Consider the following 17693-nt stretch of genomic DNA (forward strand, 5'->3'; position numbering starts at 1 on the left):
CGAGAGCAGGGGAGGGAAGGAGGCGTCTTGCAGCACGTCACAGTGTACACCTGGGATCAGTGGCAGCAGCGCCGAGTAGAGGAGGTGGGGGGGGTATGTGTCTCGGGGGGTGGGGCGCTACTACTACAGGGGCCACTGTAGGACATCGCAATTACTACTGGAGGCCACTGTGGGGTATCACTATTACTACTAGGGGCTACTGTGGGATGTCAATATTACTAACAGGGACGCTGTGGGGTGTCACCATTACTACTGAGGACCACTGTGGGGTGTCACTATTACCGCTGTGGCTGCTGTGGGATGTCACTATTACTACTGGTGGGGCCACTGTGGGATGTCACTATTACTACTGGTGGGCCACTGTGGGATGTCACTATTACTACTGGGGGGCCACTGTGGGATGTCACTATTACTACTGGGGGGTCACTGTGGGATGTCACTATTACTACTAGGGGGGCCACTGTGGGATGTCACTATTACCACTGGGACCACTGTACAGTGTCACTATTACTACTGGAGGGACACTGTGGGATGTCACTATTACCGCTGGGGCCACTGTGGGGGGTCACTATAACTGCTAAAGCCTCTCTGGGTGTCACTATTACTGCTGGGGCCACTCTATGGGGTCACTCTTACTGCTGAGGACACTCTGGGGGGGTCAATATTACTGCTGGGGCCGCTTTTTAGGGGTCACTATTACTGCTGGGATATGTTTACATGAGGTGGAAATGTTGCAGAACGTCCTCAGCGGAAATTTGCGTGGCAAATTCAACAGCATTTTCACATCCAAAAGCAGTCAAAATCTACACCCAGTCTATTTTAAAACAGCCTTGTCTTTTTAAGAACCACAGAGGTAAAAATCATATGTCGTGATAAGCCCCGCCCCCTGACATGTTGGCACTTTGTGATAAATATGTGGGTTTTGGGTTGCAGTTGGGGCTCTTAGTCACTAAAAGGTTCGCCATCACTGGCCTATAGTATTGTGCCTGTAATAGCCTGTCAGGCTGCCGTTGCAGTGAAGGAGTCATCCATACTCAGCTGCTCTATTCATCTAGGCGTCTGAAGACGGATTTTCCTTAGCAACAGACTTCACCTGCATAGAAAAATAAGCCCCTGGAATGTGTTAATTTAATATATCGAAAAAAAAACTGCTTAGATTTGCCTACACTTTAGATTAAAAAACCTTTGAAATGACAGTTACACTGTGAAGTTTAAGATTACAGTAAGACATACCTGGCAGATGAACTATGAGTCAGTGTTGATGGTTTAAACAGATGTAGGAGAAAAGTATAAAACTTGAACTTCATGTTCCTGAGCACATCTATAGACACACAAACACTTTTAAGATTACTGCAAGAAATAACTAGGTTGTGAATTATACATTTCAAAGCTTCATGTTGAAAGACTAAGGTTGGCGTTGTAGTTTTGCAGAAACGATTTATTAGGAGTTGAGAATTTCTCCGATAAAACATAATGAAGCGCTTAGTTCAGAAAGTGGTGGGCTGAGTAACGCAGGAGGTCCTGTGGATATCTGCATTTATTTTTTGAGTGTGCTGTTCATACATTTGCTCTGGATTCATGGGTAGGAGATGTGATGAGATCTGCAGTGTGTACTGTCATTTACGTATCAATTAGAAAGCAGCAAGTGCTCTTATTACTGTATCTAAATCCATCTGTAATTACCTTAGTGCAAGCATATGTAAGGTAAAGTCCCCTGGTGCAACTCATGAGTCATGACTGACTCCTAAGGTGATGTCAGATTGTGACTTTTTTTGGCAGACTGTTTTGCCATTGCCTTCCCCATGTATCTTGACCCCCCCATCCCCCTTCCCAGCAAGCTGGGTACTTATTTTACTGACCTCGGAAGGATGGAAGACTGAGTAAACCTTGAGTCGGCTACCTGAACTAAGCGGGGATGGAACCCGCAACCTACTAAATCCATCTGTGATAAACTTAGTGCAAGCATACATAGACACCTCCTAACTGTCCCGGTCCTGGTAATGCTTGATAAGAAGAGAAGAGGATATGGATCTGTCCAGCAGAGGCGTTTGTTATTTTCCTTTTTAGTTGAGATGGCTATACTGAGAAGATTGTTGTGTGTACTGGATATCATGCAGTTAAACAAATCAACCAAGAAATCCTGCAGCACCTTCTACACTCAGATTAATCCCTTAAAGAGCAGAGTGTTTTAGTTGTAAAGGACTAGCCTTTTTTTTTTTAGCAATTTTAGCAATATGGTGATTTTATAGTCCAATTTTATTTTCATGGGCTGCCAAAATTTATTTTTTAGTTTTTTATGTATTAGAGCTATTTGTAATACCTTTTTTCACTGAAATTTGTTTCCATTTTTTTGTTTTATTAGGGGTAATGTGTACAAAAAGGAAAAAAAAAAATTTCAAAAATTTTGTAGCTCTTTGTTTTTAACAATTTTTTTGTGCAAATATAATAATGTACAGGAATAAGCTTGCTATTTTGTTTCAGACATATTGATATATAATTTGTATAGTTTCAGATTACAGGTTTGTTGGTGTGGGCGGTGGATTGCTTTCTTTTTTTGTATATTTAGTTTTATAAATATTTTCTTTTATTTTGTTTGGGGTTTTTTTGCTGAATTTTCTGATTATTTTTAACATTTATGTCCCCCATTACATCATATAAGAACACTTGGGAACATTCACAATGTCATTTTTTTCATCTCACAATTTTCCACTGTGTCTGGGGAATCCATAGGAGCCCCAGTTAAAGGTGAAAGCATCCCATTATAGTGATATTAGTCACTGTGAGAGCTGAACTGGGGCTGCTAAGACCCTACAACTCTGACATGCTGGGTGTCACCAGCGATCATGTGATCACTGCGTCCTATACAGAAAATGACGCTGCATTATGTGACCTATAAAAGAAGGAAGAAGTGGTTAAAAACTGCTTCTGTCTCTTCGTCCAGTTGGTTGGCTCTCTCTGACAGCCGAGAACCGCACCTGATCCTACTAGATTGCAGGAGCTTTAATGCAGCGCCATATTTCTAGTAAGGTGGACGATTAAAGTACAAGACCATGTACCATATATTTAGAGTGCTTGTTCCTTAACAGGTTAATAACGTCCACCATTTGTCTTTCCTTAAAGGGTTTTTGCCATCTGAGACCTTCACAAGATATGCCATAAAAGTCTGATACGTGCGAGTCCCAGAGGTGAGACTTGTACATATCTATAGCTTTGGCTCCTACTGGCCCTGGCCTAGCAGGAGATGGGTAGAAGCTGTGAAAACAGTTGAGTGAGCTTTGCTAGGTTGTTTTTGTAACTCCAGAAGAAGTTAATGAGAGTTATGCAAACACCAAAGCATAGCAAGCCTGCCAAGGCCTGTGATAGCTATTGTGAGTGATACTGCATTGCAATACAGAAGTACTGCAATGTAGCGATCAGATCTTTTATTGTTCAGGTCCCCTACAGGGACATACAAAATTTAAAACAAACTAAAAAGTATATAAAAAAACATTTTTTTGCGCTTTCCCAGGTCTAAGAAAAAAAAAAATTAAAACTCACATATTTGGTATTACCACATCTGTAACAACCCGCACAATTAAATAAACTTATGATTTATTTATTTATCATTTTTATGGCAAAAAAGAAAAAAAGCTAAGGCAACATGTTTATTTTTTTCATTTTACTCTTCCATTGCAGCCGGCGCTCCCATAGAGGAGAGTGCGGCCACAACGGGTAAAAAATAATAGACATGCTGTGGCTGGGGAATCCGCACCGCAGCATCAGCTTCTGCTGGCTTTGCCACAATGGATTGGCTGTCCTGTGTGGAGGAGATTTTTGAGAAATCTCGTCTACATGGCTGGCCAATACGGGGATTAGCGGCCGCAGTGAAATTTTGGACGGAATTTCCACGGTAAATCTGCCTTGTGTGACCCCAGCCCTAGGGTTATTAGCTTCAGGCCTCCTGTTCAGCTGATGCACCTTTTCCAATCACCGCCTTATATAGCTTTCCTGGGCCTTTCAAACCTTGCTGCAGTTTTGATGAGAGTTTGTTTCTCTCTCTTAATGTCCAGCCGCTGCTTCGGCAGTTACCTTGTTACCTTGCTGTCTGCTTATGTTCTGTTTTCTTAATTCGTGTACTCTGTGGTCTGTTCCCGTTGTCCACTTCTCTGTTTATCCTTGTCCGCTTCTTCCTCCTTTGTTTCTATACTCCCCGGTATTGTTCTATCTTTGTCTTATAGGCGTTCTGGCCTGCCAGAGTAAGTCAGTGCCTAGAGGAAGACTGTGGGGTCGTCCTTATTGGGACAAGTGTTCCGCTTGTAGGCAGCTGTCTCCCTCTCCTGCTTATCAGTTCAGGGCAAGATACCTTCCCTTGTTTCCATCCATAATCGGGGCTGTTCATCTGGTATCTTACCTCCCACGCTGGGGTTGGCTGCCTGCCATGCTGGATCAGATCTTCCCCTACCCGGTAGGTTGACACAGTGGTTCCACATCCACAGTCCTTACAGTTGTGCAAAAGTGGAAAAACCTAAAAAAAAAAAAAAATGTTGGTATTGTTGTAATCAAACCAGGCCGCAGAAAAAAAATGATCATGTCATTTATGCGGCATGATTAACACTGAAAAAGAAATAGCAGAATTGATATGTTTTCTCTACCTGCCCTCCAAAAAAATGTGAAAGGTTTTACAATACATTATATGTACTACACTTAAACAAGAATCACAGCGCAGTCAATCATTATAAAACAACAAGGCAATCTTTATTGGCAAACTATTTTAAAATGACCAGGAAGGTATACAGCCATAATAAACAACAAGCTAGAGGCAAACATTGGCGAAGTGCGGAAAGCAAATAAATGACTACCAAAAGACATAGTAATCAGAAGAAAACACTGTCATACTAATAAAAAAGTGCAAGTGCCACAATACTTAGAGATAAAATAATGTGTCTTATAAAGTTTAACACTAATAGCCAAAAGAAAGTATTAAAGAAAGTATTTGGCCATCAGATGACCAAAAAAATACAATAGCAGCATGTATGATAGCAAACCTGAAGTTCGGTCTGGTGCCCCTAACGCACGTTTCGCACTGCGATTTCTCAAGGGATGCACCCAACCCAACCAATACATTATATGTACCCAAAAATGGTACCAATTAAAACAACAGTTTGCCATGCAAAGCTCTCATACGGCCATGTCGATAGAAAAATACAAAAGTTATTGCTTTTGAACAGTGGAAATGAAAATCCCTCAAAATTATTGTGTCCTTATGGCCAAAGTAGGCCATGTCCTTAAGGGGTTAAGGTTCCCATATACCTTTGATGCCTGTCAGCCAAATGCTTGTTCCGCCAACAGCTGTTTCTCCTGACTGCTCCACACACATGAACGCTCGATTTGCCTAAGCATTCATGTGTTCTATGTGTTTTCCATGGGAATAGTGGAGAAAGCTGCAGCCAGACACCTCTGGTGGTGGCTTATCTCCAGGAAAAACAAAAGGATTGGGCATTGAAATTCAATGTGCCAGATTCTTCTTTGCACTCAATATCCTCTGTGTTCAGATAACTTTTGTCTAATATGTAAGGGGGTCTCTACCTGAGCACCTTGGGGTGACTTCAGCTTTTCTATTCTACTCTTCACCATTTTTTTCTTCTTCCCTTATGTGCACCTATTGTCGTGTCTCTCCATTGTTTGTTTCTCCTTACAGTTTTATCCATGGTGACAGACAATGCTATGAAAGGTCCCTGAAAACTCTTAATAATCTGTGAAGGGCCCTATTCCAAGAAATAGCAGGACTTACAAAAAAAATTCTAAGCATTTATCAATAGATGCCTTTCTTAAATGTAATATTCCATGCGTTAGTCACTAGATTACTTGTTGATCCAGGGATTTACTCTGGCGGACAGATTTGGAGTTGGGAAGGACTTTTTTCCCCCTAAAACTAGGAAAACTGGCTTGTACCTCATGGTACTTTTTGCCTTCCTCTGGGAGGTGTATGTCTTCCTTTTAGATGAAACAGCTGGCTTTGAGTTAGATTGAAATTGCTGTGAATTTCTGAACTTAAGTACATACAGATATAACAAAGCTTAGTTTGGCACTAAAAGACCATTAAATAAACTGTGATAGAGAACATTTTCTTGCCCTTTCAATAGCTTTTCAATGGCTTTGTTGTATTCAGATAACATAACTTGTTGCAGTAAGTTATCAGCATTTGCAACATCCGTGTCTGCCGGTAGATAGCTCATAGAGAATTTTACTCCACACAGTACTTGATTACAATCTGTAGTTAATTTAAAACTTACTGTAGTTTGTCAGGAAGTTGGTCTTAGGGTAAGGGAGCAGGGCAGTGTAAGATGGGGGCCACCACTACGCCTCCAGCTTTGGTTTCTGCAGATCATGATGGCAGCCACCTTGGAACAGTCAGCCTACAGTACATCCAAAGTTATGTATTCAGCTTTTGACTTGAGGATGGCTCGAAGGTGATGATATTTGCTTTCAAACAACTTAAAAACCAAGTTTGTTCAATTTTTGTCTGCTTATATATTCTGTTACATATATATTTGCAAATCAAACAAATTGCATGGAAACAGCTTGGCTCTTTTTAGATTGCCATTGTTTTTCCAGTTACTAAAATTTGGAGCTGTGTGCTGATACTGTTTCTAAGGAAGTAAATATAATGACATGAAATGTAAAATGGAAAGCAGCTGGATGTGCCTTAGTAATACAAATGAAGAATATTGTAGCTTAGGAAAAATCTTATTTTTGTTCTCAACTCATTCTTGATTACTCTGGTTTGCAGCCTATCCAACACAATTGTAATTCTGATCTCACAGCAAGCTTGAAACAATTTATACAATGTATCCTTCTCCCTCCTTGGGTAATCTTAACATGAAACCCTATGTCTTCTTTGTGTATCAAGCAGTTTGTCTATTTTACTGTACATTATACATTCTATGTGGAAATTGTAGCCTTAAATCGTGTACAAACCTGTGATTATCATTCAACATCTAAGTAGGCAGCAATTTGTATCTAAGTTACATTATAGCCTGCAGAATACCCCAGGATACCTTAATACAAAACACACTTGCATCATCATCATCCTTAAACTATATCAGGATTTACACGGTATAAGGGCTCGGTCAGACGAGTGACTTTCTTTAGCGCATGTATAGGGGTGCTAAAAATAATATTGCACATCACGTGTTGAAAAATCGTGTGACCGGGTGCGATTTTTTTTTTTTGCGCATTTAATAATCGTACATGTGACTGCTTTCATTGGAAAGCATTGGTTCTTATAGAGCCTATATTTTTAGCACCCCTATACATGCACTAAAAAAAAAAAAACACTTGTCTGACTGCGGCCTAATAGAGAGATCATCTGAGCAACCCATGTACTGATACGTAATCAGTCCAAAGTTGAACCCTTCTATTTCTTCAATGGAGTCTTCTCTGCTTTCAGGGTGTACAAAATATAGTAATAGTGATATTGTAACTGTGAAATTTAGAGAATAAAGATGTTGGCAGATGAGATAGCCTGACTGTCAGACAAAAGTGCAAATTACAGTGTATACGGAGTCTTCAGGTTGTGGCCAACTCAGCAGGAACAGTGTCGGGTACATAGTCAGAGGAAGATGGTGGTCATACACGAAGCAGCAGGTACAGCAAGGCAGGAGGCAGGTATGTAGTCAGAGGAAGATGGTGGTCATACACGGAACAGCAGTTACAGCAAGGCAGCAGGCAGGTATGTAGTCAGTGGGAAGATCTTGGTCATACATGGAGCAGCAGGTACAGCAAGGCAGCAGGCAGGTACGTGGTCAGTGGGAAGTCGGAGGTCATACACAGAGCAGCAGGTACAGCAAGGCAGCAGGCAGGTATGTGGTCAGTGGGAAGTCGGAGGTCATACACGGAGCAGCAGGTACAGCAAGGCAGCAGGCAGGTACATAGTCAGAGGAAGATGGTAGTCATACACGAAGCAGCAGGTACAGCAAGGCAGGATGAATACTTGTTCGACCTTCAGCCACACTATCCTACCAAAAGTTATTGGATATCTGAGCTAGAATCAAAAGGAATATTTATTTACACATGTTAGTACTTATCCTAATAATATTGGGTACTCTGTGACATACTTTTTAAGTGCATCTGATATACTTCAGGTGGTATTTCCTTCAATTCATCCTGCAAATATCTGGTGAGTTCTCTAAAGGCAGATACATCAGCCCATCTACAATGATGCAAGGAGCATCATCATTGAACAGTTGAGCAATAAAAAAAAATTCTATGTAGTGACTAAACATGCTACTCCATCTTCAAATCAGATGGATGTACCTGGATGTGGAGGATGCTCTAGGAATACTTTTGCCTGAGTGTATTGTGCCAGCAGTTAAGTATAGTAAAAGTTTCATTACGGTCTGGGTACGTGTTACGTGGCATAATCTTGGTCTGTTAGTTGTGATGGCAAGTACCATAAACTCAGAGGTGTACCTTGATATTCTGGACCACACATGCCAAATACAAGGCCCACAGGCCAAATCTGGCCCACCGCCTTATTTTAGGTGGCCCGCCGTCCGTGCAAGATTCCACTCACCCAGCCTGTGGGTGCAGTCTTGCGGCAGCAGTGCAGTTTGACCGCTTACCTCTGCCCCTTAACCCCCCCCCCCATTCCAGCATCTGATGGTATAGAGTTCTCCAGCCAGCCCACCACCATGCATCTGTTATATAAATACTAGCCTCTCTTGCTAGAAGGTGCTGGTTATTATCCATTTCTCATCATTCCCTCCGAACTCTGATGTTTGGGGTCACAAATAGAGATGATCGACCACGCTCGTTTAAGGCTGCTACTCGATCGAGTAGCAGTCTTATCGAGTAACTGTGTACTCGCCCGAGCCACATGCCGGGGGGGGGGGGGGCAGCAGTGGGGAGAGAGAAAGAGAGAGATCTCTCTCACTCTCCCCCCGCCCCCCCCCCCCCCCCACATGCTGCTCGGGCGAGTACACAGTTACTCAATAAGACTGCTACTCGATCAAGTAGCAGCCTTAAACGAGCGTGCTCGCTCATATCTTGTCATGAATATTGTCTGTAACCTTTGTATGTGGTTTCAAAAAAAGAACTTTAAAAATCCACCTTCTTTATGCTAGGCATATGGGTGGGATAGGTTGAAATGCGTAGGCTTTAAGAATGTGATGTAATAAATTATTTTATAGTCATTAATTTCAAAATGAATTTATTGTGTACTAAACTGTGTCTTGATAACAGTTTGAAGTTAAATGATTCTTTTGTATTTTCAATTATGCTTCTAAATGTTTTATTTGTTCTTCACCATGTTCATGTACTTTCTTACCAGGTAGATAAGAAAATTGTAAGAACAGAAATTGGAGTCCTCCTGCGTCTTTCACATCCAAATATTGTAAGTCTGACTATTCTACATAAACTGTTGAAAAACGAACCTCTTGTTAATTTAATGAGGTTGTCCCACTTCCAGCTGTTGTGCTATAGTCAGCTTATCGGACGGGCGGCTTGGATCTGAACAGGGTCGTTCCTTGCTCAGATCCCCTATTAATGACATTGTGTTACTGTATTGGGGATATTTTTTCCACTTCGCTTATAAGCCTAAATTATAAAATGATAAATTAAAGGGCCCCTGTCATTACTTTTGAGCCCCATAAGCTACATTATGAGGCTCAAAGGTGAGGGGATGGCAGTTCTGGGGAGCTGCATTTTATACCCATCGGGCTCCCTGTTCCAGGGCTGTGCCTCCGAAAAGTTAGCACATGTGCATATGGTGACTTTCCACAAGGTTATGTGCATGCTAACCCATTCATCTCTGTGAGAACACAGCCTTGTGAAAGTATCACCATGTGTGTGAGTGTACAAATCAGCTCCTCAGACCCCCTGTCCCCTCATCTTTTTGCCCCATAACATAGTTTATTGGGTTCAAAGGTTAAGGCAGAGGCCCTTTAAGCAGGGATATGGATAGGATTCAACAATATGTATGTAATGTTGTAGAATACAAATAATCCTACCATTTTCTGTATAGAGCCGTTGTGCAGGTCTATTTGTTTCCATGGTTACAGACTACAAACAAACCATATGTAGTCTGATCCTCCAGCCATGTAATTTTCTTTCTTCCATTTCAATATGTCCTACAAACAGTAGGAGAAACATATGGAAGAGAATAAAATATGTCTGCAGGATGAGGGGGGAAAGGGTGTGTATGCAGTCTGTAACCATGGGGACACATAACTGTATAAACAAAACCATAAGATATTTTTAATCAAAACTATTTGCAAAGTAACTTAATTTTTCTTTCTTTAAATGCATTGAAATAGTTAAAAATGCACAAAGTCTTTAAAGTCATATAAAATGAATGATGTTTGATATAATTTATTTATAGATAAAACTGAAGGAGATATTTGAAACACCTACAGAAATTAGCCTTGTTCTTGAATTGGTGACTGGTGGTGAATTGTTTGATAGGTAAGTGATGAACCAAGGCTCACTACACTTTCATGATTTCATGATTCGTGTGGCTGCGAAGACAGACAGACAGACATACATTTGTTTTTATATATATAGATAACAACCAATCACAGCGCAGCTTTCATGTTACCTCAGCGGTATAATATATAACAACCAATCACAGCACAGCTTTCATGTTACATCAGCAGTATAATATACAACAACCAATCACAGCGCAGCTTTTATGTTACCTCAGCGGTATAATATATAACAACCAATCGCAGCGCAGCTTACATGTTACCTCAGCTTTATAATATAGACCACCCAATCACAGCGCAGCTTTCAAGTTACCTCAGCAGTATAATACATAACAACCAATGACAGCACAGCTTTCATGTTACCTCAGCGGTATAATATATAACAACCAACCACAGCGCAGCTTTCATGTACCCTCAGCAATATAAAAAATAGTAATTAATCACAGCGCAGCTTTTATTCTGCCTCAGCAATAGAAGAAATAGCAACCAATCACAGTGCAGCATTCATTTTACCTCAGCGGTATAATATATAGCAACCAATCACAGCACAGCTTTCGTGTTACCTCAGCAGTATAGGACATAGCAACCAATCACAGCACAGCTTTCATATAACCTCAGTAGTATAAGTAGCAACCAATCACAGCACAGCTTTCATGTTACCTCAGCAGTATAAGAAATAACAACCAATCACAGTGCAGCTTTCATGTTACCTCAGCACTATAGGAAATAGCAACCAATCACAGCGCAGGTTTCAGTATACCTCAGCAGTATAAGAAATAGCAACCAATCACATCACAGCTTTCATGTTACCTTAGCAGTATAAGGAATAGCAACCAATCACAGTGCAGCTTTCATTTTACCTCAGCAGTATAAGAAATAGCAACCAATCACAGCGCAGCTTTCATGTTACCTTAGCAGTATAAGAAAGTGCAACCAATCACAGCACAGCTTTTATGTTCCCTCAGCAGTATAAGGACTAGCAACCAATCACAGCGTAGCTTTCATGTTACCTCAGCGGTATAAGAAATAACAACCAATCACAGCGCAGCTTTCATGTTACCTCAGCAGTATAAGGAATAGCAACCAATCACAGCGCAGCTTTCATGTTACCTCAGCGGTATAAGAAATAGCAAGCAATCACAGTGCAGCTTTTATTTTACCTCAGCGGTATAGTAAATAACAACCAATCACAGCTCAGCTTTCATATGACCTGAGCAGTATAAGAAATAGCAACCAATCACAGTGCAGCTTTCATGTTACCTCAGCAGTATAAGAAATAGCAAAAAATCACGGCGCAGCTTTCATGTTACCTCAGCAGTATAAGAAAGAGCAAGCAATCACAGTGCAGCTTTTATGTTCCCTCAGCAGTATAGGATATAACAACCAATCACAGCGCAGATTTAATGCTACCTCAGCAGTTTCGAAAGAAACAACCAATCACAGCGCAGCTTTCATGTTAACTTAGCAGTATAAGAAATAGCAACCAATCAAAGCATAGCTTTCATGTTACCTCAGCAGTATAAAAAATAGCAACCAATCACAGCTCAGCTTTTTATTATACCTCAGCCGTATAAGAAATAACAACCAATCACAGCGAAGCTTTCATGTTACCTCAGCACTATAGGAAATAGCAACGAATCACAGGACCAGTTTCAGCATACCTGAGCAGTATAAGAAATAGCAACCAATCACAGCGCAGCTTTCATGTTACCTCAGCGGTATAAGGAATAGCAACCAATCACAACGAAGCTTTCATGTTACCTCAGCACTATAGGAAATAGCAACGAATTACAGCACAGCTTTCATTATACCTCAGCAGTATAAGGAATAGCAACCAATCACAACGAAGCTTTCATGTTACCTCAGCACTATAGGAAATAGCAACGAATCACAGGACCAGTTTCAGCATACCTGAGCAGTATAAGAAATAGCAACCAATCACAGCGCAGCTTTCATGTTACCTCAGCGGTATAAGGAATAGCAACCAATCACAACGAAGCTTTCATGTTACCTCAGCACTATAGGAAATAGCAACGAATTACAGCACAGCTTTCATTATACCTCAGCAGTATAAGAAATAGCAACCAATCACAACGCAGATTTCATGTTACCTCAGCGGTATAATATATAACAACCAATCACAGCACAGCTTTCATGTTACCTGAGCGGTATAATATATAACAACCAATCACAGCGCAGCTTTCAGGTTACCTCAGCAGTATAATATATAACAACCAATCACAGTGCAGCTTTCATGTTACCTCAGCAGTATAATATATAACAACCAATCACAGCGCAGCTTTCATGTTACCTCAGCTTTATAATGTATAGTATACCCGTCGCGGGTTGCTGTGCATTCATCCCATGTGATAAGTTCACATGTTTGCAGAGCTTTGCTTATTCCGGACTTTTTGGTGCGACACGCGCGCCACCTATCGTAGGATAGATGTACTATGCCAGTAATCTTCCCAGGAGTGTACTCAACAACTTCCCAAAGTCTCATGGCGATCGGATGAATGTTGTAGTAGTGCATAAAGGACAGACAGACATTCATTTATATATATAGATCAGGGGAATAAGAAATAAATAGACCAAGAACCGGTCCAAAAAAAACCATTTGAATCCAAACTTCTGTATAAGCAAATAACATCACTTGCACGGTGCCCCTGAGACTTAGACACTTAGTGAAGAGCCTGCTATTGTAAGAGAGTCTTGGACGCCTGATAAAAGCTCCAAATGAAATCATAATTGTTTCTCTCAGTGAGATTGATGTGTTTTGTTCATAGAGCTGACAGACATGAAAATTATGCTAGTCTCTTGATTCCTATTAAATGATGAATCGAGAAACAAGTTCAATATTGATGTCATATTAGAATTTTAAAGGGGTATGTCCAGGATTAGGAAAAAAGTCAGCTGTAATTACAGAAATAGCGCCACACTGTCAATGGGTTGTGTCTGGTATTGCATTCCAGCTCCATTCACTTCAATGGGAAAAAGATGCAATACTAGACACAGCCCATGGACAAACGTGATGATATTTCTAGAAACACAGCAGACCTTTGTTCTTGTCTTGGACATACCTTTTTGATATATTAATCATCATTTTCAACACTTACATAGAAATCGACTGTACAAACACACATATATATAATTTTTTTTAATTATTATTTTTCTCACACTTATGGGTGGTACCGTGTTTCCCCGAAAAATAAGACAGTGTCTTATATTAATTTTTGTTCAAAAAGGTTTAACTTTTTTACATGTATAGCTGCCTTGACACTATTTAAATTAACTTTTTTAATTAACTGTTAGCAGGGCTTATTTTGGAGTAGGACTTATATTTCAAGCATCCTCCAAAAGCCTGAAAAATCATTTTGCATCCTCAAAAATTCTGGAAAATCATGCTATGTCTTATTTTCAGGGAAACAGGGTATGTGTCTTCCTCAATCTCTGGTCCTTTTCCTGAGGGCTTTGTGCAGAGTCTTGGTTGTTCCTAGTATTAAACTCTTAATACTTCATATGAGAAAGATAGGGCAGGTCCCATCTTCCCACTTTTTTTCAAACTGGCGCAGAGTTTTGAATAGTCCGAGAAGGTAAAAAAACCAAACATCCATGCTCTATAACAGTGAATGTAGTTGTGCATACCCCCATCTGAAGAAGCCCTAAGCTGCATCTTTCAGTGTCTAGCGGAAATATTCTGATTGTCTGAAAGCACCCTTAGTATGTCCATATTCTGGATCTGTATTATAAACGTCTACCAATAGGCTCATATGAAATTAGCCGCACATTTTAATGGCGATTTTAATGCGGAATTGCCGGCAGAATTCTACCATTTTTAATTCCACATTAAAATCCGCATGTTAGCAGTGCAGATTCTGGTGGGAACAGTCTACAGTTCAGATGAGCATATTTGAATTCCCTCTTTGGTCCGTGTTTTGTGGACTGTAATACGGAACTAATATAAATCTATGTATCTATTCACACGGTCGTATTTTTTTCGCCCATTTTTTTAAAAAAAGGAAGCTTGTCCTATTTTCCTGTTTTTGCCTCCGTGTTCGTATTGTTTTCTCTTTGTTGAATATGGATCAGCACTTACCAAATAGAAATTAAAACCAATGACCATAAATACGGAGGCAAAAACGAATCAAATACTGATGACATAGAGTTGTAATGTCATCTGTAATACAATTCTCTATTACAAACATGTTAGAATACGCTCGTCTGAAACCAGTCTAGAATCATTCGCATCCCTTTCATGATTTGGACTCACTCCTAGTTTTGGCTTACAATTACTGACCAAACTACATAAATGTGAAAGCCCTAAATGTGCAACCAGAATACACGTACGGAAATCTAGAGAGGATTCAAAAAGTAACTTACATATTTTTTTTTATTTGATATTAGTATGCCTCTACTGAATCTGCTAAATTAGGTTACACATCTAGAACCATTCAACCAAATGCAGCATTGAGAGGGGTCTGAGTCATAACATAGTAAGCACTGAATGCAGGTGAAGATATATGGCGTGACTAATGAAGGGTTCTGAACATGTGTGCAGATATCTTCCCAAATGCAATTTGTGAGTGTAAGTGCAATCCAGAAAAAACACATTAGTTTATTAGCTGTGATGGGTTCAGGAAGAGAGGTGACCTTTCATGTTAGTAATATAGGATATAACACCTCTTTCTGTAAATCATACATAAAATTAACACTGAACAGTTCTATGATCCTATAAAAGCAAACCTCATACATTTATGTATTTAAGGAAACTCTAGTTTGCCTTTTTTTAAAATACTGTACTCAACTCAGCTGCTGCAAAACCTCTTTTTGATCTTTCTGTCCACCACTGATTGCTATGAAACTCCCTCTTCCTTTCAAAACTAATGTCTTCAGCATACTGAGTTGTGTATTATGTTAGTTAGCAGTAGTCAGAACTGAACTGTGTAACGCAGCAGGCTGACCCTGGTGAAGAGGCCAAAGTAGCCCCGAAAGCTTCCACATCATCATTTTATTTGTTAGTCATTAAAAAAATGTCAACTGTTCAAGATTATTGTTTCTCTTGTTGAGAACAATCACATTTTGTTATACTGGCTAACACGGTGCCATTTTTTTTCTTCCCAAGTAAATAATATAATATGTAATTTCTGCTTATTTATTGTATAATGAGGAGTTGTATGACTTTTTAATATACCCTACTTTGTTTCAGTTTCTAACAGTTTTCATAATCTAAACTCTGAAAAATACACTCATTGTCAAAAAAACTTCAAGCACCTAGAAGAAGTTGTCAAAATGTAACTTTCTCCATAATTGTAGCGTTGATTTAAAGGGGTTGTCCCGCGGCAGCAAGTGGGTCTATACACTTCTGTATGGCCATATTAATGCACTTTGTAATGTACATTGTGCATTAATTATGAGCCATACAGAAGTTATAAGAAGTTTTTTACTTACCTGCTCCGTTGCTAGCGTCCTCGTCTCCATGGTGCCGACTAATTTTCGCCCTCCGATGGCCAAATTAGCCGCGCTTGCGCAGTCCTGGTCTTCTGCTCTCTTCAATGGAGCCGCTCGTGCAGAATGCAGGCTCCGTGTAGCTCCGTCACGTGCCGATTCCAGCCAATCAGGAGGCTGGAATCGGCAATGGACCGCACAGAAGAGCTGCGGTCCACGGAGGAAGAGGATTCCGGCGGCCATCTTCACAGGTAAGTATAGAAGTCACCGGAGCACGGGGATTAAGGTAAGCGCTCCGGTAAGCTTTCTGTACGTCCCTGCATCGGGGTTGTCTCGCGCCGAACGGGGGGGGGGGGGGTTAAAAAAAAAAAAACCGTTTCGGCGCGGGACAACCCCTTTAAGAAAGTGATTACAATATCAGAGCAAAAGAAGACTTTATTGCAGAAAACGGAGTCCCTTAAAGTGAGGCTCAAGTGCCCTGTTGTACCACCTCTAGCTTGGATACAAGATGTGATACGGCCGGGCATGGAGGCTCTAGTACCCTGTTGTACCGCCTCTAGTTTGGATGAAAGATGTGATACCCCTAGGTCTTCAGACATGAACATGGCCGTCGTCTGTGCCAGAACTACAGGATTAGTCACTGAAAACAACCTGGTTTCACTCTGTCCAGTTTCATCATTCACAACACCACTGCAAACGGAGGCGATTGTGGGTTTCAAAGCCAGTACACTGTGAAACCAAATGCCCTTTATCCAAGTGCCTGGAAATGGTTCCAACATGTACAAGGGCTTATAATAGATAGTGATGCCCCCTGTCTCTGGATGGCGGACAATAAAACAGTTGGAACTGCTTTTGTTTGTCAGACAATCAGAAGATCCTCTCTACTGGTGGTCTCTCAAGGATGTCCTGAGCCTGGCTTCTTTGTGTGCCCTCACACAACCACTGGTCCCAACACCTCCTAACAGTCTGGTCAGAACTGCAGATTCCAATAATGCTCACCTCTCAAACTTTGTTAACTCAACAAAATCTCTTTGATTGCATCATAAAGGGACCGACTGTCTGTCCACTGTCTCTAACACCATGTCCTCCCTTTTTCTCAAACTAAACCACTCTAAAAACTGACCTCCTTGTCTTTCCACCCTCTAACCGACCTCACTTCAACATCTCCATTCCAGTGTCTGGCACCATCATAACCCCCAGACGGCATGCCCGCTGCCTTGGGGTCACACTGGACTCTGACCTCTCCTTTGCCCCCCATATCCAATCTCTGGCCCAAACATGCCACATGCACCTCAGAAATATTGCTAAAATACGTCCGTTCCTAACCACGGACACGCTAAAGACACTCGTAGTTGCCCTCATCCACTCCTGGCTTGATTACTGCAACTCGCTACTCATCGGAATCCCCCGCACTAGACTCGCTCCACTCCAATCCATACTAAATGCAACAGCTAGGCTCATTTTTCTATCCAGTCATTACTTAGATGCCTCTGCATTATGCCAGTTGCTGCATTGGCTGCCCATCCACTGCAGAACTAAATTTAAACTCCTCTACCTCACTCACAAAGCTCTGCATGGCGCTGCACCACCATACATCGCCTCCCTACTGTCAGTACACCACCCAGCCCGCTCACTCCGATCGGCTAACACACTCAGACTAAACACCCCTGTAATACGAACCTCACATGCTCGCCTACAGGACTTCACCAGAGCAGCACCCATCCTCTGGAATGCTCTACCCCAAGGCATCCGAACAATTCTCGATGCACGTAATTTCAGACGTGC

General features: G+C 41.1%; 1 protein-coding gene across 1 annotated transcript in view; it reads left to right on the forward strand.

Annotated features, from left to right (window-relative positions):
* CAMK4 (calcium/calmodulin dependent protein kinase IV) overlaps window positions 1–17693 on the forward strand; it is a 200885-nt gene that overhangs the window by 124889 nt on the left and 58303 nt on the right. Inside the window, exons 3-4 of the mRNA XM_066601905.1 lie at window positions 9311–9373; window positions 10361–10443. Coding sequence (XP_066458002.1) covers window positions 9311–9373; window positions 10361–10443 — 146 coding nt within the window. The remainder of the gene's footprint in view (window positions 1–9310; window positions 9374–10360; window positions 10444–17693) is intronic.

Source organism: Eleutherodactylus coqui, chromosome 5, assembly GCF_035609145.1.
Source record: "Eleutherodactylus coqui strain aEleCoq1 chromosome 5, aEleCoq1.hap1, whole genome shotgun sequence".
Classification (NCBI taxonomy): Eukaryota; Metazoa; Chordata; class Amphibia; order Anura; family Eleutherodactylidae; genus Eleutherodactylus; species Eleutherodactylus coqui.